The sequence below is a fragment of the Lissotriton vulgaris genome, chromosome 6 (assembly GCF_964263255.1).
Source record: "Lissotriton vulgaris chromosome 6, aLisVul1.2, whole genome shotgun sequence".
NCBI lineage: Eukaryota > Metazoa > Chordata > Amphibia > Caudata > Salamandridae > Lissotriton > Lissotriton vulgaris.
The window spans coordinates 1,490,181,387-1,490,204,327 of record NC_141694.1 but is presented as its reverse complement, the minus strand read 5'-3'; the positions used below and the strand labels follow the sequence as shown (position 1 = coordinate 1,490,204,327).

The window sequence follows — 22,941 nt, the reverse complement described above, 5'->3', positions numbered from 1 at the left end:
CTCATTAATAGGACAGCAAAATATCATAAGGTAGATCTACATACAGAACCTCAGGTAGAGAAGTTCCTATTAGAGACACTACCTACTGCACAAAGAACATCAGGTACTCTAACTATGCTGAAGGGTCTTCTCAGTCACACAGCAGAAATATTCAAAGACCCAGTGAGGGCTAGGGTGGTAAACCCAAGAATTGATAAAGAATATAAGGCGGCTCCAAAGGATCCAATATTTATCAAAGGGCAGGTAACTCTGGACTCGCTTGTAATTTCAAACGCTCGCAAGAGAGCGAACTCATTATCTACAGGAGAGGTCCCTCCACCTGATAAAGAGTCAAAATTAATAGATTCATCAGGCAAGAGTAGCATCACAAGCGGCAAATAGCTGGCGTATAGCCAATACACAAGCGCTACTTGCACGTTATGACAGGGCACATTATGATGAATTAGAAAAACTCATCACACATCTCCCCAAAGAACATCAGAAGAGAGCAGATCAGCTAATACAGGAAGGAAAGAAAATAACTAACACTTCCATTAAGTGCGCCCTAGTCGCGGCAGACACTGCAGCAAGATCCATCAACACCAGTGTCATGTTAAGGAGACATGCATGGCTTAGAGTCTCAGGGTTCAAACAAGAAGTACAAACATCCTTATTGAACCAACCCTTTAATCAGAAAACACTTTTTGGCTCAAGCACAGATGAGACCTTAGAAAAGATGAAGAAAGGTACAGAAACGGCTAAGTCAATGGGAGCATTACAACAGCCAACACAAAGGGGTTCCTTTCGTAGATCCACCTATAGAGGAGGCTCAAAAAATACAGGAACAAATCAGCAATCCACCTCTTTCACACCTACGTTACCCAAAGGTAATTCAAGAGGTAGTTACAGAGGTAACAACAAGGGTAGAGGCCGCAGAAATAATAACAACCGCAACTCCCCAACCCCAAAACAGTGACTTAATACAACTTCCCCCAGACCACATAACACCGGTCGGGGGACGTCTATCACAGTTCCTACCTGTCTGGGAAAACATTACATCAGACAAGTGGGTGAGACAAATTATCCAACATGGTTATTTGCCTAGAACTCACAGCTACCCCACCAAACATCCCCCCCAAACAGCGTCCAATGAGTCAAGATCATCTGACATTGTTAAAAGAAGAAGTACTATCACTGCTACAAAAGCATGCCATAGAGAAGGTTCCAAAACATCAACAAGGGACAGGAGTATACTCTCTATACTTCCTAATCCCCAAAAAAGATGGGTCTCTAAGACCAATCTTAGACCTCAGACCTCTCAATGCATACATAAATTCGGAACATTTCCACATGGTCACGCTCCAACAGGTACTTCCTTTACTGAAGAAAGGGGACTTTCTTTCTACACTGGATCTAAAAGACGCTTACTTTCATATCCCAATTCACAAAGCCCACAGGAAATACCTAAGGTTTGTAGTGGAAGGACAACATTATCAATTCAAAGTCCTTCCGTTCGGGGTCACAACGGCACCAAGAGTGTTCACAAAATGCCTAGCTGTGGTGGCAGCACACCTAAGAAGACAACAAATACATGTCTTACCCTACTTGGACGATTGGTTAATAAAGGCCAAGTCACAAGAAGAATGTCTTCACACCACACAGAGGACCATTCAATTGCTGCACCACCTAGGGTTTACGGTGAACTACAAAAAATCACACCTGCAACCAAACAAAATTCAACAATACCTGGGGGCTACTATAGACACAGAAAGAGCCATAGCATACCCCAATCCAATCAGGATACAGACAATGGTCAGGTTAATACAAAGATTTCAACCACAACACTCACTACCAGCACGAGTGTTTATGCAGCTGTTAGGCATGATGTCCTCCTGCATACTGCTAATACCACATGCCAGACTACAAATGCGTCCACTACAGGAGTGTCTAGCGACACAGTGGAATCAGGCTCAAGGTCAGATTACAGATCTGGTGTTGGTAGACGACCGTACGCATCGCTCTCTGAAGTGGTGGAACATAACAAACATTTCCAAGGGACGGTCGTTCATAGAACCGATTCCACAAGTGATACTGACAGTGGACGCATCGCTCTCTGGATGGGGAGCGCATATGGACAAATACACAGTGCAGGGGAAGTGGAGTGTGCAGCAAAAGAAACTGCACATCAACTACTTGGAACTATTAGCAGTATTTCTAGCACTAAAAGCTTTCCAAATGCAAATAACCAACAAGGCAGTCCTGATCAGAACAGACAACATGACTGCAATGTATTATATTCAAAAACAGGGGGGGGACACATTCTCTCCAACTATCCAAACTAGCACAGGACATTTGGAGATGGGCCATTCCTCAAAAGATCTATCTGTTAGCAGAACACCTACCAGGAGTTCAAAATCAGATAGCAGACATCCTAAGCAGAGAGTCAGAACAAGTACACGAATGGGAGCTGCACGACCAAATACTGCAGCCATTCTTCCAAAGATGGGGGCAACCAGAGATAGATCTGTTTACCAATCATCAGAACGCAAAATGCCAAAACTTCGCAACCAGGTACCCACACCACCGGTCCCAGGGCAATGCACTATGGATAAATTGGTCCAACAGATTTGCTTACGCTTTTCCCCCTCTCCCACTAATCCCGTTAGTGGTTCGGAATTTGCAGCAGCACTCAATGATACAAGTGGCACCCACGTGGGCAAGACAGCCGTGGTTCACCACGCTACTACAACTCTCACAGGTGCCACATCAAAAGCTAAGATTATTACCCATGCACCTTACACAGAACCATGGAGAAATAATGCACCCAGATCCCAAACAATTGAACCTAGCGATCTGGCTCCTGAGGTCATAGAGTTTGGATATTTAGATTTACCACCAGAATGTATGGAAATCATTAAACAAGCAAGGCGTCCTACCACCAGAACATGCTATGCAGCAAAATGGAAGAGGTTTGCTGTACACTGTAACAGTAATCACATCAACCCTCTGGACGCATCCACTAAACAGATCATTTGCTATTTACTACACTTGCAGCAATGTAACTTAGCATATACCTCTATCAGGGTTCATCTCGCAGCTATAGCGGCGTACCTACAAAACAGGCAACATCTTTCCCTGTTTAAAGTACCAGCAATCAAAGCCTTCATGGAGGGACTCAAAAGAGTCATTCCACCAAGACGACCACCTTCCCCAGTCTGGAATCTCAACATAGTACTTACCAGACTAATGGGACCACCATTTGAACCTATCCATAGTTGTGAAATACAATTCCTCACATGGAAGGTGGCCTTCCTCATAGCTATCACGTCACTCAGAAGAGTAAGTGTGTTACAAGCTTTTACGATTCAAGAACCATTCATGCAGTTACACCAAAACAAAGTGGTTCTTAGAACAAACCCAAAATTCTTACCAAAAGTAATTTCTGCATTCCACATCAATCAGTCAGTGGAACTACCGGTCTTCTTTCCAAAACCACAGACGGTAGCGGAAAGGGCCCTACATACATTGGATGTCAGAAGGGCAATATTGTATTATATAGAAAGAACACAAACTTTCAGAAAGACAAAACAGCTATTTGTTGCGTTTTCTCCTACACATAAGGGCAATCCCATCTCTAAGGCGGGCATTGCCAGATGGATTGTAAAATGTATTCAAATATGCTACTTAAAAGCAAAGAGGACATTAACTGTTCCTCCTAGAGCTCACTCTACACGTAAACTAGGAGCATCTATGGCATTTTTGGGAAACATTCCACTAGATGACATATGCAAAGCAGCTACCTGGGTTACACCGCACACCTTACAAAGCACTATTGTGTAGATGTGCACACAACACAACAAGCTAGAGTGGGACAAGCTGTATTAAAGACTTTATTTCAGACAGTTGCAACAGACACGGGCGACCACCGCTAGGGAGAGAACTGCTGTATAGTCTATTCATAATGTACCATCTGCAGCCCATATGCCTCGAACGGAATATGCTACTTACCAGTATGCATCTGTTCTTGGCATAGAGGGCTGCAGAGTGGTACATGCCCTCCCAGCCTCCCCGGAAACCTGTGTCTGTTCCAACAATATCTTTTTTAGATACACTTACGTGGGCATTCCTATCTGTATTCTATCATACTACTCCATCTAACCCTACTATGGCAAAACAATCTAAGGATGGAGCGATGCCCATGCGCACTACCAACCAAAGGAGGAGTCCCCAAGCTACAAAGACTCTCCAAGAGAAAAACAAAGTGCAATCATCTGAGCCCAACACCAGATGGCGATCTATTCATAATGTACCACTCTGCAGCCCTCTATGCCAAGAAAAGATGGGTCTCTAAGACCAATCTTAGACCTCAGACCTCTCAATGCATACATAAATTCGGAACATTTCCACATGGTCACGCTCCAACAGGTACTTCCTTTACTGAAGAAAGGGGACTTTCTTTCTACACTGGATCTAAAAGACGCTTACTTTCATATCCCAATTCACAAAGCCCACAGGAAATACCTAAGGTTTGTAGTGGAAGGACAACATTATCAATTCAAAGTCCTTCCGTTCGGGGTCACAACGGCACCAAGAGTGTTCACAAAATGCCTAGCTGTGGTGGCAGCACACCTAAGAAGACAACAAATACATGTCTTCCCCTACTTGGACGATTGGTTAATAAAGGCCAAGTCACAAGAAGAATGTCGTCACACCACACAGAGGACCATTCAATTGCTGCACCACCTAGGGTTTACGGTGAACTACAAAAAATCACACCTGCAACCAAACAAAATTCAACAATACCTGGGGGCTACTATAGACACAGAAAGAGCCATAGCATACCCCAATCCAATCAGGATACAGACAATGGTCAGGTTAATACAAAGATTTCAACCACAACACTCACTACCAGCACGAGTGTTTATGCAGCTGTTAGGCATGATGTCCTCCTGCATACTGCTAATACCACATGCCAGACTACAAATGCGTCCACTACAGGAGTGTCTAGCGACACAGTGGAATCAGGCTCAAGGTCAGATTACAGATCTGGTGTTGGTAGACGACCGTACGCATCGCTCTCTGAAGTGGTGGAACATAACAAACATTTCCAAGGGATGGTCGTTCCTAGAACCGATTCCACAAGTGATACTGACAGTGGACGCATCGCTCTCTGGATGGGGAGCGCATATGGACAAATACACAGTGCAGGGGAAGTGGAGTGTGCAGCAAAAGAAACTGCACATCAACTACTTGGAACTATTAGCAGTATTTCTAGCACTAAAAGCTTTCCAAATGCAAATAACCAACAAGGCAGTCCTGATCAGAACAGACAACATGACTGCAATGTATTATATTCAAAAACAGGGGGGGGACACATTCTCTCCAACTATCCAAACTAGCACAGGACATTTGGAGATGGGCCATTCCTCAAAAGATCTATCTGTTAGCAGAACACCTACCAGGAGTTCAAAATCAGATAGCAGACATCCTAAGCAGAGAGTCAGAACAAGTACACGAATGGGAGCTGCACGACCAAATACTGCAGCCATTCTTCCAAAGATGGGGGCAACCAGAGATAGATCTGTTTACCAATCATCAGAACGCAAAATGCCAAAACTTCGCATCCAGGTACCCACACCACCGGTCCCAGGGCAATGCACTATGGATAAATTGGTCCAACAGATTTGCTTACGCTTTTCCCCCTCTCCCACTAATCCCGTTAGTGGTTCGGAATTTGCAGCAGCACTCAATGACAATGATACTAGTGGCACCCACGTGGGCAAGACAGCCGTGGTTCACCACGCTACTACAACTCTCACAGGTGCCACATCAAAAGCTAAGATTATTACCCATGCACCTTACACAGAACCATGGAGAAATAATGCACCCAGATCCCAAACAATTGAACCTAGCGATCTGGCTCCTGAGGTCATAGAGTTTGGATATTTAGATTTACCACCAGAATGTATGGAAATCATTAAACAAGCAAGGCGTCCTACCACCAGAGCATGCTATGCAGCAAAATGGAAGAGGTTTGCTGTACACTGTAACAGTAATCACATCAACCCTCTGGACGCATCCACTAAACAGATCATTTGCTATTTACTACACTTGCAGCAATGTAACTTAGCATATACCTCTATCAGGGTTCATCTCGCAGCTATAGCGGCGTACCTACAAAACAGGCAACATCTTTCCCTGTTTAAAGTACCAGCAATTAAAGCCTTCATGGAGGGACTCAAAAGAGTCATTCCACCAAGACGACCACCTTCCCCAGTCTGGAATCTCAACATAGTACTTACCAGACTATTGGGACCACCATTTGAACCTATCCATAGGTGTGAAATACAATTCCTCACATGGAAGGTGGCCTTCCTCATAGCTATCACGTCACTCAGAAGAGTAAGTGTGTTACAAGCTTTTACGATTCAAGAACCATTCATGCAGTTACACCAAAACAAAGTGGTTCTTAGAACAAACCCAAAATTCTTACCAAAAGTAATTTCTGCATTCCACATCAATCAGTCAGTGGAACTACCGGTCTTCTTTCCAAAACCACAGACGGTAGCGGAAAGGGCCCTACATACATTGGATGTCAGAAGGGCAATATTGTATTATATAGAAAGAACACAAACTTTCAGAAAGACAAAACAGCTATTTGTTGCGTTTTCTCCTACACATAAGGGCAATCCCATCTCTAAGGCGGGCATTGCCAGATGGATTGTAAAATGTATTCAAATATGCTACTTAAAAGCAAAGAGGACATTAACTGTTCCTCCTAGAGCTCACTCTACACGTAAACTAGGAGCATCTATGGCATTTTTGGGACCCATTCCACTAGATGACATATGCAAAGCAGCTACCTGGGTTACACCGCACACCTTCACAAAGCACTATTGTGTAGATGTGCACACAACACAACATAGCATAGAGGGCTGCAGAGTGGTACATGCCCTCCCAGCCTCCCCGGAAACCTGTGTCTGTTCCAACAATATCTTATTTAGATACACTTACGTGGGCATTCCTATCTGTATTCTATCATACTACTCCATCTAACCCTACTATGGCAAAACAATCTAAGGATGGAGCGATGCCCATGCGCACTACCAACCAAAGGAGGAGTCACCAAGCTACAAAAGACTCTCCAAGAGAAAAACAAAGTGCAATGATCTGAGCCCAACACCAGATGGCGATCTATTCATAATGTACCACTCTGCAGCCCTCTATGCCAAGAACAGATGCATACTGGTAAGTAGCATATTCCATACAGATTGTTTACCTGACATTAGTTCTCAATACCTTTTTGCGGTTTGTTTATCTGCTGGGATGATGGAAACTCTGGAGTAGATCAGAGGTATGCACACTCTCAAATACCACATACACAGTTTGAAATGCATTACATCCTATGAAGTAACACAGGTTCTGTTAAATTCTTGGACATGAAAATAAACAGAGATAGGACCGTCCTACTCATGGATACCAAGGGGTTGAGGATGTCGGATGTGACTAATAAAGTCGATAGATTAGGTTACTGCTGTCAGTGGCAGGGTGCAATGTGCTGATCAAAATGCTAATAATGCCTAAAGTATTTATTTAAGACATTGCTTATTGCTGACGTTGGATTGTGTGGGTGGACAAGTTTGAATCAACTGTCCACTGTTCAGTTAGCACTGACATGTGCCATACTACAAGGGCGGCCTCACAGTCCCTGTTCCTCAACTACATATCCTGGCGACAGAGGTACATTTAACGACATTGATACCACCCCACACCATACGTACTTCAACTGCAGCTGAGAGGGGGCACTAGAGTTTGGAACATTATAGCAAGCTATAACCCTGAAACTTTAGTATTTTGGACACATATTAATTTTGTAGCATCAAAAGAGCATTACATGAGATGGCAAGCACTGCTGGATCCATGCAGCTGTGTTCCCCATAAATTGCACTACCAACTCATTTTATGATACCTCTAGCAGTAGTAGGGAAAAAGATTTGAAAAAAATACTACAGAAGCAAGAGCCGCTTAAGATTGGTGGGAAATAGTTGGCACTTGAGCACTCTAAAGAACTCTGTACCATCTCCTTTCGAGTGTATTCCAGTAGATGAAGACCTGCATTACAGGTCACATGCACAACATTCTTGCTAGAACATGAAGAATGATTCCAATTATCCAGTATTATGGGTATCTTTCATAGATTCACATGCCTGAATCATTCCCCGTCGTCGGGGTAGGAGTCCCCGGTAAATAACAATAGTAATGTCACATAGACATATACTTAGTACTAGGCCAGAGGCCTCACATTAGTAGCCTATCTAGGTCCTTATGTAAAAAGGACCAAACTTTGGCCAGGAGCCAATCAGCTACCATCACCCTTCTCACCTTCCTGGAAGGAGCCCTAGTCCCTCAGATTTTCTACCGCACGTCGTGCAAAGGAGTCTCCACTCAGCTCTGCTCAGGTTTTTTCCTATATCTTTGGATTTTTGCCTACTAACTCTTCAGGTTTAGTTAGAAAAGGAGTATTGATATTTAATATGTCTACTACTCCTAAAAGAGGACTTTTTAGACCATGTGCCTCATGTAGTAAAATGAGGTTACATATAGAGGACAAGCATGAAGACTCCTTGTACTGCCTCTATCCTCAGCATTCTGCCAAGGAATGTAAGATTTGTCGCACTCTCCCGGTCAAGACATTGAAAGACAGGGAAGGGCGACTGCTTCTGTGGCTCCAGAGACTGAAGGACAAAGACCAAGTCTCCTCAGGTGAGAGCGAGTGTTCCTTCAGAAGCTTCCACTCCTCTCCTAAAAGGCCTCGACAGACATCCCCAGGTCAGTCTGCTGTGCCTCCTCACAAGAAGCCAAAGTCCATGGAGGGTCATCCTAAGGTCAAGCCTTCTCTTCAGATGACAGCCTTCAAGAAGCCTGCTGTGGTATCTTCTGGCCTGCCTGTGACGATGTCGACAGTATCCATTTCGACATCCACGGCGTCTACTTTCTCCATGGCGTCAACTGCTACAACATCGTCGACGATGGGTAGGTCAATACCTTCTGTTATTCCTCTCACAAAACCGTCGACGACGCTCCCGTCGACGTCTGCTTCATCGTCGACGAAGGCAAAGCTTCCAGCGTCGACGAAAATCCCATCGTCGACGTCGAGTTCATCGTCGATGAAGACTTCATCGTCAACGAAGACACCGTCGACGAGGACACCGTCGACGTCGACACCTTCGTCTACAAACCCGTCGACGTCGAGACCGTCGATGAGGACACCGTCGACGTCGACACCATCGTCGACGAGCCCGTCGACGACGACACCGTCGACGAAGCCATTGTCGTCGACTTCTACAGTGTCGACGCCGCCGTCGACGAGGACATTGTCGTCGTCATCGACGAGGACATCATCGACGTCGATGCAGTCGACGATGAAAATGCATGATAAAATGTCAAAAATCGTAGACGCTCCACAGTCGGACACCATGTCAACGAATCTACAATCGAAGGGCTCTCCATCAGTGAAGTATTCCTATACCCATTTTAAAATGTCATCATGCATGGTGACACCAGAGATTACCTCGCCTAGCAAGGTCCAGCAACTGCTGCCAACGCAGTTTCTAGAAGCAGAAGATCCTGACGTAGAGAATATGTTTCCCATAGCATCCAGTCCCTCTCATCTTAACATCAAGGTTCATGAGAGTTCAGACTGTGAAGATCTTGAAGAGATTACAATTCAAGAAGAAGTTCGACAGCATACCACTGTTCAGCCTATGGTATGCCTTCCAGTGTGGTAAATAAAATGACCGTATCATTTTTCCATACAATTAAAAAGTAAAAGGATAGCTCAATCAAATGAGAGGCAGAGTCCGTGGAATCTGAGTCATACGGGCTTTAATGAAATACCTCGAGGTATGGACATCGAGTTCCATCACCACTAAGGTTCAGGAAGGGATATTTAATATTTTATTAACATTTCACATTATATATAGTAAAACTGTACAATTGAATCGAATACAGTAGGCGTAACAGGTGAAAAGAGAGAGATAAGAACACATGTGCGTAACAGGAGGCGTGTAAGAAGGCGTACACATGGGCGTGCACTGGACATGTCAGAGAAACGTCACATGAAACGTCACAAGTGGGAGGATGCTTTAGAGAAAGTTTGCAGGATCAGCAGAAATCTTTAGCCTAGATGCGCGCGCAACTGAGCATGACGTGTAACTGGGGAGAGCTGGGGGCTTTGACTTTTGCACGAGTAGAGGAGACTAATGTCTGGGGTGTCAGAACGACCTGCACCTATAGCATATCTGGTATCTCATGTTTGGAGGATGTAGTGTCTGAAGTAAAAGGTTTCTCGGGCAGAGGCCGCTCATCACTGAATGCTAGTGCGTGCATATGAATCTTCATGTAGAGTGCGGGGGCCATGGGCCTACCATGGTAACGGGAGCAGTAAATTACTTGCATGGAGACAGTAAGGCAGGGCCCTTTGCTCTGCAGCCGGGAATATGTTTACCTATTTCACTAGACTGGAATGTGTTTTCGAGGAGGCTGAACAGATAACTGTAGGCAAAATAACGTTTTGGCAGGCAAGCAGGCCGGGCCGGGCACCGCTGGTTTGTGCAGGATGTAAGGTAGAGGTCAGGGATGCATACCTAAACTGCAGCTTCAAAGGCAGAAAAGAACTCGGAGTCTCGTTAAGGGCCTGGCTCGACTGGGCCAGGAAACATGGAGAAAACGTGTGCTTTACTCAAAAGTGTACCATGTAAAGACGTTGGCACCATAGGCCTAGATGCCTAATTAACGTGATTTTCTTGGGGAACTGTACAACTGACATGTTAATGTTGGACGCAAATGCATATGCGACTTTCTAGCATGCACGGAAAAGGAATTACATGGCATACAGGGAACACGTGTGTTTGGATGGGGTGCGAGTTGGGGACACTTGAGCTACCGGAAAATTTCTATTACCTCATTCCCTCCTTGGCCCCTACTACACCCTTTAGGATATGTCTATATTCATGAGACCATCTATCTGTTCATATAACATCATTTGCTCTTCTTTCTTCATTCGGGAACGGGAACGTGAACTTGGACGGGGAATACAAGCTGTGGCGCACAAGCCGCAAATCGCTGGCCCACATTGCAGACAGAGACAACAACTGAATAGAATAAGCAGTATTATTCCTAGGAATGATAGCACTTTCCATCCCCAGGCGGACATCACACTCCAGAGCCAACCGGACCAAGTCCAGGTGCCTGGATTCTGGTGAATCAGGTGAGCAATTTCGTGTAGCCTTGTTATGGCCTTATACACGGATGGCGCGTTATTAGGAATGAAAACACAACAACTGGATCCGATCACTCTACAAGCCCCGCCCCTATCGGCCAGGATGACGTCAAGGACAAGGCGATTTTGAAGAACAACAATTCTCATAGCGGATTGTTCTTCAGTCAGGTTACCTAAAGCAAAAGTAGTTTCGTTCACTACCACTTCAAGGGTTCTCGTTAACCTGCGTATTATTTTACTGTTCTGGACAGAACCTATGAACCAGAAGTATCCTTTAACATAATCCTTATACTGATCCCATGCTGATTCGGAATAATCAATAACAGGAGGAAGGTCTCTTCTGTGTCTAACATTCACAAGCCGTGAATTTCGATGATAATCAGGCGGGGCTAGAAAAACAGGTGGTAACAGGAACGCAATATAACACGTCCCATCCCAATCAGGGGGCAGATGTACATAAGCTGTCTCACCACAAATAAAATAAGAATGGCGTGAGGCTTTGAAAGTAGACTTTCCTTTATCGCTGAATTCGACCACAGTATTACAATCACTGTGTCCTAGATGTACTGAACCATTCTTCCTAACACATAATTCGCCTTTCACTGGTAAAACTGTTATAAACGGCAAGTCCGAATTAGTCTCGGACTGGACCTTCAGGATCATGAGATTGAGGGAAAAGTTACCTAATGCATACACTTCATTTTCTAGATCAGTCCCTATCCTTTGTGGGAGACCGTCTGCATCTGGGAAACATGCTTTATTCATGACTGTATTCAGGTTCCCCCATATCCAATTGCCTTGGGAAACTTTGGACTTACTATCTAAGGAAGACATTAAAGCAAACCATGCTCCACATGAACCATTATGTGTAAACGGGTAGGGAAAGAGGGGCAGAGCTCCCTTGTATTTCTGATAAGGGGGGAGTCGGCCACATACCCAGCAATTCGTGGCATTGCTGGTCTGGTGTGTATGGTGTAACATACGAATGAATGTATTGTTGCGCATTGCTAATCGATAAGACAACTCATGAGGGGGCAGGTCGCTGAAAGTGTGCTCTACAGAGTCATTAGAAAAAGTGTGTACATGTGAATTGAAAGGAGGAAAGAAATCATGTAACAAGAAGCTTACACATATGATCGAAATGCTCAGAATAAACATGAAGATTAATGTTATAATGCATCGGCTATGCAAGTTCTTACGATATTGTTCTCCCTTTTTGATTTGCCTATCTCTCTGACTACTTGGTTCTATCTTATTCATGTCAGAAACCTGTCTAACCGCTTCACCCGAGGGGGACTTAAACAATTAAACGCTGTCTGACTTACTAGACCTCAACTTGGCACGATACTCCTGTTGGGGAGTTTTTTCTAACAGGGGAAGTTTAGAGTCAGTGTCCGAAAGGGGGCAGTCCTTAATCAAAGTCTCTGGACATAGTCCGTGAAATTTTTTTATATGGCTGGAGTGTAACCACCCCTTGCGTCCTTCCAGCTTTACCGCGGTCCTGGTTGTCATCAACACCAGTTTAGGCTGCTTCCATCTGGGTTCCAGCGGACTTGATCTGTCGAAATTTCTGACATAAACAAGCTCTCCAGGGACGACTTCATGCGGTTTCACTTGGGTGTTGTCCGGGAAGGCAGCCGCAACCTGTGAACGACAAGATTGTAGTGCAGACATCAAGGAAGCTAGGTAATCTGTCAGCATATTACTTTCAACATCAGTAATCTTACGAGGCATAGGCGTACCCCACATATTGGGAGGCCGCCCGAAAACTACCTCATAGGGAGATAGTCCGGTTGTGGAATGAGCTACCATGCGCATATAGAAGAGGGCAACTGGCAGTGCTACGATCCAATCTACACCTTTTTCTGCACAGACTTTAGCTAATCGTGTTTTCAGAGTCTGGTTGTGTCTTTCAACCAAACCTGCTGCTTCGGGATGTCGTACACAGTGAAATTTCCACTGGTAACCTACCAGTAGTGATACCTGTTTCATAAGCTCGGACGAGAATGGCTGTCCATTATCTGAGTACATGACACGGGGCAAGCCGTATCGTGGGAAAAATTCACGAACCAGCTGCTTGGCAGTGGTCGCGGCAGTGTAATCTGGGACTGGATATGCTTCTGTCCATCTGGAAAGGGCACATACAACTACAAGGACATATTTGAATCCTCTACATCGGTCCATCTGGATATAATCCATCTGGAGGACTTCAAAAGGATGATCAGGAGGATGGAAACCACCTTGTTCCACGGGAATACCTTTGCCTGGATTGAACTGACAACAGATCATGCAGGTACGCACTTTCTGTTTTGCTGCTGCTCGTAAATGCTTGTTGAACCATAGATTCTGAATGCTGTCTAACATGGCTTTTTCTCCTAAGTGTGCAGGACTATGTGCTGTATTAATGATAACTTGAACCATAGAGTCGGGGAGGAACCATGTGGCTCTTCCCTTCGTCATCCATCCCTGTTCTGTTTGGATCCCTCCTTGTTCAGTCCATTTCTTAATTTCATCTGGAGTGGCATGTGTCTGTATGTCGAGTACTTCTAGAATGGGATCCTTCACTGTCATACAATGTGTCTGTGTTGGTACTTCAGTCTCCGTCGGGTCTGTCGGCATGTCTGTGTGAGTCTGAGCTGTGAGTTTAGCTGTTCGATCTGCCAAGTCGTTACCCTGGGAAATAGTATCAGTGACTTTCGTATGTGCCTTGCACTTCATGATAGCAATGGATGCAGATAAGTGTATCGCTTCTAACAGAGCTTGAATAAGGGGACCATGCTGTATCTTGGCGCCATGAGAAGGTAAAAAACCTCTTTCTTGCCAGAGGATACCGAAGTCGTGAACAACTCCGAATGCATACTGTGAATCTGTATATATGTTTACTTTCAGGTTCTTGGCTCGGATACAGGCTTGAGTCAGAGCGATGAGCTCTGCTGCTTGGGCAGACAACGTGTCAATACGATGTGTTTCTATAACTTCAGTTTCAGTGGTCACTGCATAGGCGGCCACTAACTCTCCTGTGCTTGTTCTCATACATGAACCATCCACGTAAAGTGTCAGGTCTGGATCGGGCAATGCAATGTCTGTCAAGTCTTGTCTGGGCTTTGTTACAGTATTGATGACTTCTACACAGTCATGTGGTGTCGGGTCAACTGTGCTCGAGGGTAACAATGTGGCAGGGTTTAATGTATTGCAACGTCTGATTTCTATGTGTGGCTGAAACAATGTCAATTCGTATCCTGTCAGTCTTGCTATGGTCAAGTGTTGAGTCTGAGTTCGGTTCAAAAGAACTTCCACGGATTGTGGAACTTGTACTGTCAGGGGATGTCCTAACACTATTGAATCACTTTGTCTGATTGCTAGAGCTGTTGCTGCAACTGATTTGAGGCACGCAGGCAGAGCCTGGGCCACTGGATCTAATGTACTCGAAAAATAAGCACAAGGCTTGTGCTTTCCTGCTTGATCTTGTGTGAGCACAGACAATGCTGTGCCGTCGCGTTCAGTAACAAAAAGCGTGATAGGTTTGTTGTAACATGGTGTCGCTAAAACAGGTGCTTGACATAAGGCTTTCTTTAATTCGTCAAAAGCTTGTGTATGTTCCTGAGTCCAAGGGAGGACAGTCGAAGTCGCTGCCTCCTGTGTTGTCAACTGTATGAGTGGTTTGGCTAGATATGCATAATGAGGGATCCATTGTCTGCAGTACGAGGTGAGGCCAATAAAGGCCCGTACCTCCTTTTGTGTCTTGGGTTGTGGCAGATGTGCAATTAACTGGATGCGGTCTGGTGTCAGTTGTCTCCCCCATTTGGACAGCAAGTGCCCAAGGTATACCACTTGCTGGGCACAGAATTGTAGCTTCGAAGGGGACACTTTATGCCCCTTTTCGGCCAAAAAATACAAGACAGTCAGTGACGCGCGCTCGCAGTCACGTTCGGTCCGTGCAGTAATTAACAAGTCATCAACATATTGGAGCAGAGCAGTGTCAGTAGGCATGTGAATACTGTCTAGTTGTCGTTTCAGGGCTTGACTGTAGATACTGGGACTTTCCGTGAACCCTTGAGGTGCACGTGCAAATTTAAAGCTTCGGCCATTTAAAGAGAATCCGAATAAATATTGGCTTTCCGGATGAATGGGAACACTAAAGAAAGCGTTCTTGAGGTCAATTACAGTAAAGAACGCTGCTTCCGAATCAATAGCCGTCAATAAGGAGGATATGTCAGGCACTACTGGGTACTGAGGAATGATACATTTATTTAGTTCTCGAAGATCGATCACCAATCTGTAGACTGGTGGTGCATTTGGGTCAGTACGTTTAAGAATCGGAATGATTGGAGAATTACATACATTGGAGTCAGTTTCTACAACTACTCCTTGGGCAATCAATTCGTCAATAATTGTCAGTAAGGCTGCTACAGCCTCGGGAGGTAATTTGTATTGTCGAATTCGAGGTAGTACAACTCCTTGCTTGAGAGTGACACGATAAGGTGTAATGTGCATACAACCTACATCAGTTGGACCTTGTGCCCATAAATGCGCTGGTACATTCTGCAATCTTGGATCAAAATCTCGTAACATATAATGTCCTTTGAAATCACGTAAGAATAATCTCACACCTTCCGGAGAACAACATATTACAGCTCCTAATGCTTTCAACGTTTTAATACCAAGCAGATTTTCAGGACATGCTTTCGTAAGTAATAAGTCTGTAGTACGGGACAATGGACCAACTTCTAGAGAAACTGGCTTTGACACTTCGTTAACAATAGGCTTTCCTGAAAAACCCAGGGAAACATTCTGTGAGCCTGAGAGGGGTGCCCCTGGAACCTCGTCATGACTGATGGTAGTTCTGCTCGCCCCTGTGTCAATCAAAAATTTTCTGTCTTTCCCTAATACATGACTATGTACATAGGGACCCTCTTGATCTACAGGAACCTCAATAAGAGGCAAGCCAACCTCCCTCTCTAGGCTGTTTCATGAGTACTGCTGGTAATCGGGGTAATCTGACTGTGCATACTGGTACATCTGTTGCATGACATGTTGCGTGGCAGCAATAGGCTGGGGTTGGGGTACAGCTACTGTCTGTTGTGCTTGCTGTGGTGGTTGCGTATTCTGTGGAATATGCTGTGGAACATGTTCCTGTCTAGGAGGACGCGGTCTTTCTTTCGTCCTGCCGTTAGCAATATTGTGTTTCAGAACGGCACATTCGTTTATATAATGACCTGGCTGTTTACAGTAGTTGCAATTCCCTTTAACGGGAGCTGCAGAATGACCTGAGGGTGCTGTACCCTTTTTCTGACCGTCTGCTGGAACAGACTGAGCTACGAGTACTTTCATTTTCGTATCTTTCATACGTCTCTGTTCATGATCATGTTCCTCTCTAATTCGGTTCTGGTGGTACTGTAACATTTGCAACATTTGAGAAGGTGTATTTGCTTGCCATGTGCTCTCGACTTTCAGGACTCTATTCTTAACTTGGGGTAAGGAATTCTCGACTAATTTGGTCACAAAAAGATGTGGATATGATTCACTACTTGTTTTCAGGCCGCTATTGATAATAAAACATTTCTCGAATCTGGAATAAAAATCACTAGTGTCTTCGTCTTGTTTCTGTTTGCAGGCTGAGATTGCATCCCAGTCTTCCTTTTTGGTTGCCAATAACCTCGGCAAAACCTGTACTAATAATCCTGGTAACGCTTTAGTTTTGGTCCCGAGACCAGTACCTGGAATTCGTGTATTTTCTTCGTCTTCTAATTCAGTCCAGATAATCTTTTTATCTCCCACCTCCCATTCTTTTTCCTTAAGTTTCTCGTAAATACCGGCTGGTAACAGTACTTTTAACATTTTAAGAATATCGGGATATGTATAATCTCCCATGAGTAACATGTCTTTTAGTTCACGGTGAAATCCTGCTGGATATTTATCATGACAAGGCACTATTTTCTTCATTTCCAATAATTCCATTTTACTTAAAGGTGTGTATACGAATACGCGTTGAAGCGTACCCCCTGGAATCTGGACGGGATGAACTTCTCGTAAGGGATTCTGTCTGTCTATGTAAAAGGGTTTCCTTACTGGGGGTGGAACAGGAACAAAATGTGGAGTCAGAAATGTTCTGTATTTATGACGGTGTTCAAGGATCACATTAATTAAATCAGTGCCTAGGCCTCTCCATCTTTTCAGGAGCAATTCTTCCAATATATTATATAGGGGACCTGGATCAGAATGCTGACTCTCATATAATATAATGAGGTGCTGGATCATATACATACCAGCTAAACGCTGTTCAGTTGGAGAAAGACTCAAAAATGTTTGCGCTACTGAATCATCTTTATATACGCTGTTATTATCAGCTCACTGTACTGCGGACCGTGCTAGTTCTTGTTCACACATGGTACTAAGTTCACTGTAACCTATTCGTTGTTTCAGTACTTTATCAGTGGCTTGGAATAAATGCTCAAGAGAACATTGTTCTGGTATAGGAGAAAGAAAACGTTTCTTGCTTTCTAGGCGTATGGGTCTGTCAAAAGGTCTTGCTCTACCTACGTACGCTATCATCTCTTGGCTTGCATCTGTCTCTTCTAACTCGTCCTCTTCCTCGGTTTCATTCTCTTTCTCGGTTCCCCTAGCTTCTTTTTCCTTTTCGTGTATTATTACTATTTCTTTGCGGATCTTTCTGTACATGGCTTCTATGCAATTTTGTTTATCGTGTTTACCATCAGCTATGTTGTTACTCCAATGTATCAGCATGTCCATCTCTTCCTGGCTTGTACTTGGCCTATCTCGTTCCCTTATCAAACAATTTATCAGAAACCGTAAGATCATTTTTTGTGTCTCTACCTTTTGATGTGCCATGGCCTCGTGAATGCATTCTGGTCTCTCCCCTGTTCTAATAAAATGATATATATTGTCTAGATAGTTAGTCATTTCCGGTAAAAGAGTCAGATAGTTCGTAACACGTCGTAAACGTATCGAATATAACAACATCTCTTCTTCGCCAGGTACTAAGTCATATCTACAATCGGTAAGGTACTGTCTAAGGGATTGGAAAGTCGCTGCTTTGGGTGTACGCTGTAATGCTAACTCTCTGAGCGTCGTTCGTTTTACTTGTGGCGGGGTGCGAAGATGACCTCCTACTGCACCTCCTGTAGCAGAAGCGAGGGCGTGAACTGACTGGGCAGTAGCTGCTGGTGTCATAGCGGGTAAAGGTGGCATATGTAATGGAGGTGGACTCTGGGTTACAGCTGTCGCAAAAGGATTGTGAGGACCAGTAGTAGGTGGGACAGTTACAGTAGCGGCAGCAGTAGGGGAAGTAACAACAGGCGCGGGAAGCGTGACTTGAGAACGTGGAGGGGTCGCGGCTTGAACAGACGGAGCAGGCTGCTGTACATTATTAACGGGTGGTACGGGTACATTAGTATATGCTGGAGTATATGCTGGAGCAACATCATCTAAATAGAAAGAAAGGAAAATGTCTGCTGCGGTTTGTTTATGACGGAGTTTAGTCAGAACCAATGGTGGTGGCAAGTTACGTGATACTTCCGGGGTCGCCTTGGGCAGGCCCTCGGCAAGAACTGGATACAGTCCTGTAATAAGGGCATTTCTTTGTCTGTCTTGTTGTTCTATTCTGGCTCGTTCTCCTTCTTCTAGTAACCCTTTTTCTCTGGCTTTTTCGGATTCTTCTCTACTTCTCTCTGCTTTTCTGATTTCTTTTTCATTTCTTCTATGAGCTTCTTTACGCCATAATTCTATGGCGTCTTTCTGGGATTGTCTGGCTTTCTTTTTCCATAATGCTTCTTCTACTCTCATGATGCAATCAGCATCCCATGTCCCTGAGACAGGCCATCTATACTTCTCTTCCAGACCCTTGGTGTAGTCCACCCACAAATCTAGGTATAGTATGGCATCTAAGCCATGCTTATTGTACATAAAATGTCCAGGAGTGTCCCTAGGCGGGACGGGAACTGCTTCTTTGAGTATCCCTTTCCTAGTTCCTATCTGACGTAATTTCGAGAACAGTGGCATATTGAGACTAATTCGAACGTGAACACAATAAACACAGTAATGAATTGCAAACAATCATTCATACCACGACATGAAAAACACATTAAAACATTTCTGAACAGTTATTACCTGGTACATGGAAACACAATACTGGAATATTCTCGAGATTCTAGAATACTGAATTACTAGATGCACTGCTAGAACAGTACAGACATACCGGTCCCATAAAGAGACACGTTCTTACCGTATTTACCGAAGTAAACACGTCTGGACCTGGTCTGTGTACCCAGACCTGTCTGGACCGGGCACAAATTAATGAACCCGTCTAGATGCGTTCCCAATAACGGTACTCACCGGGAAGCAGAAACTGAAGGCCTCGAAAACTGGACTGGACTGGACTGCGTCAGGTTACGAATTCTCCTACGCATGCGCTTCGGAACAGGTGGGCCTCTGGATACCTCGGACCTTGCTCTCTCGACTAGGGGCTCTGGTCGGGATCCTCCGCATTCCTCCCTGCCTCGTCTGGATGCTGGGTCGCAGTCGCCGTCTCCTCCGTAGGCTTGAGGGAGATTAGCAGGAAAACCCGCAGGAGTGCACTGGTTCCGTCACAGCTGTAGAAGGGGTCAAGGCCTGCGGTACATCGCCGGCGAGTGGGGAAGGGGGGGGGGGGGGGTAGTCCCTATTCGGGCGCCAAATTATGTGGTAAATAAAATTACCGTATCATTTTTCCATACAATTAAAAAGTAAAAGGATAGCTCAATCAAATGAGAGGCAGAGTCCGTGGAATCTGAGTCATACGGGCTTTAATGAAATACCTCGAGGTATGGACATCGAGTTCCATCACCACTAAGGTTCAGGAAGGGATATTCAATATTTTATTAACATTTTACATTATATATAGTAAAACTGTACAATTGAATCGAATACAGTAGGCGTAACAGGTGAAAAGAGAGATAAGAACACATGTGCGTAACAGGAGGCGTGTAAGAAGGCTTACACATGGGCGTGCACTGGACATGTCAGAGAAACGTCACATGAAACGTCACAAGTGGGAGGATGCTTTAGAGAAAGTTTGCAGGATCAGCAGAAATCTTTAGCCTAGATGCGGGCGCAACTGAGCATGACGTGTAACTGGGGAGAGCTGGGGGCTTTGACTTTTGCACAAGTAGAGGAGACTAATGTCTGGGGTGTCAGAACGACCTGCACCTATAGCATATCTGGTATCTCATGTTCGGAGGATGTAGTGTCTGAAGTAAAAGGTGTCTCGGGCAGAGGCCGTTCATCACTGAATGCTAGTGCGTGCATATGAATCTTCATGTAGAGTGCGGGGGCCATGGGCCTACCATGGTAACGGGAGCAGTAAATTACTTGCATGGAGACAGTAAGGCAGGGCCCTTTGCTCTGCAGCCGGGAATATGTTTACCTATTTCACTAGACTGGAATGTGTTTTCGAGGAGGCTGAACAGATAACTGTAGGCAAAATAACGTTTTGGCAGGCAAGCAGGCCGGGCCGGGAACCGCTCGTCTGTGCAGGATGTAAGGTAGAGGTCAGGGATGCATACCTAAACTGCAGCTTCAGAGGCAGAAAAGAACTCGGAGTCTCGTTAAGGGCCTGGCTCGACTGGGCCAGGAAACATGGAGAAAACGTGTGCTTTACTCAAAAGTGTACCATGTAAAGACGTTGGCACCATAGGCCTAGAAGCCTAATTAACGTGATTTTCTTGGGGAACTGTACAACTGACATGTTAATGTTGGACGCAAATGCATATGCGACTTTCTAGCATGCACGGAAAAGGAATTACATGGCATACAGGGAACACGTGTGTTTGGATGGGGTGCGAGTTGGGGACACTTGAGCTACCTGAAAATTTCTATTACCTCACCAGCGTCAATTGTCTCTGACCTACAGTTTCTAATTTCAGACTATAAGCAAAGATTTCCATCTTCTGCTCCTGCTTCAGGAGTGCCAGCACAGCAGGAAGCTCCAACTCCTCAACATCGCCAGCGACCACCTCTGCTGGTTGTGCTTCAGGAGCAAGAGAAGTTACCTCCTCAAATTTCTTCGGATGAGGATGAATATGAGGAAGAAATGAGACATGATGAGGTCCAAGATGAGGAAGGTGAAATACATGATGAGGATTCTGATGATAACGCCAACCTGGATCCAGCATCCCCAGAACAAGTACAGGACGATTCACCCCCTGAAGATTTAGGGGGATTCCATAATATAGTAGGGAGAGCGGCTGCAAGGTTCAACATCCAAATAGCTTCGGAAACGCAGGACTGTTTCCTCCATGATTTTAAGGAATCCTTCAAAAGATCGGTTCGATCCACCCCAGTAATCGATTATATATGGGAGCAAGGACTTAAAATTATGAAAAATCCTTCCTCTCTCATTCCAGTGCCGGCTAGACTTGAAAGGAAGTACAAAGCCCCAGACACTGCACCCGCATGTTTAACTGGCCAGACTAAACCGGACTCGGTTATATCACAGGCCGCTCAGCAGAAGTCTAGCAACCCGTCAGCGGCAATAACAGCGCCTCCTGATAAAGAGGGGAGAAAACTTGATGCCATTGGCAAAAGATTTTCTTCCATGTCCGCCCTATCAGTCAGGGCTGCAAATTCTCTGGCATTACTAGGTCTCTACAATCGACAGATATGGGCAGATATAGCCCCATATCTAGGGGCAATCCCAGAAGACCAGAAAGAAGAGGTTAAGAAAATTTTGCTGGAGGGCGAACGCTCTGCCTCAGAAATGATCGATGTGGCCTTGGATATCGCTTCCACAGGATTTCGTCAACTGGCAGGAGCAGCGGTTTTGAGACGCCAGGGCTGGCTTAAAGCCACAGCATTCCGGCCTGATGTGCAAGCCAAAGTTCTAGACATGCCATTTGATGGAGAACTGCTCTTCGGTGAACATATCGATGACATGCTGCAAGGTATTAAGAAGGATACCGACACGGCGAAAGCCCTAGGCACCCTGCAATACAAAACTAATTCCTTTCGAGGATCCAGAGGTAGAGGGCAACAGAATCGAGGCAGCTATCAAGGTTACAAGTCCGCTTATAACTCTTCTCAGCAGTACAAGCCTCAATATCAGCAGAGGCAGCAACAAGGACGATCTTCATACAACAAGTCGTCCTTTCGAGGGAAAGGAGGAAAGAAAGATAATTACAGACGCCAATGACTGCTTTCGCCAGCAAGCCTCCACCTCTTCTCCACAATTCGTAGTTGGAGGAAAAATTACCAACTTCCTTCACAATTGGAAGCAAATTACAACAGATCGTTGGGTGTTGCAGTTAGTTCGCTTCGGACACACTTTGGAGTTTGTGGAGCATCCTCCTCCGAACCCACCATGTCCTATGCAGCACAAGAATCTAAACCTACTTCAACAGGAGCTCTCTCTAATGCTCCAGAAAAGAGCAGTGGAAAGAGTTCCTCGAGGTCAGAAGGGGAGAGGATTCTATTCCCGATTCTTCCTGATCAGAAAAAAGGAGAAGAAGCAGTGGAGACCAATACTGGATCTGAGAAACCTAAACAAATACCTCAAGATGCAGTCCTTCCGTATGGTTACCCTCCAGGAGGTATTACACCTACTCAATCCAAAAGACTATATGGTATCCTTAGACCTCCAGGATGCCTATTTTCATATCCTCATTCACAAGAGTCATCGACAATTTCTG

The 22,941-nt window shown here is 44.9% G+C and overlaps 2 protein-coding genes across 3 annotated transcripts in view; both read left to right on the top strand.

The window, feature by feature from the left end:
- PSME4 (proteasome activator subunit 4) overlaps window positions 1-22,941 on the top strand; it is a 2,155,241-nt gene that overhangs the window by 439,054 nt on the left and 1,693,246 nt on the right. The gene's annotated exons all lie outside the window — the stretch shown is intronic.
- Window positions 9,266-22,941, top strand: part of LOC147709044 (uncharacterized) — a 29,940-nt gene continuing 16,264 nt past the window's right edge. The window contains exons 1-2 of the mRNA XM_086925155.1: window positions 9,266-9,760; window positions 21,145-22,275. Of these exons, the coding sequence (XP_086781281.1) occupies window positions 9,667-9,760; window positions 21,145-22,275 (1,225 nt within the window). The 5' untranslated portion in view covers window positions 9,266-9,666. The remainder of the gene's footprint in view (window positions 9,761-21,144; window positions 22,276-22,941) is intronic.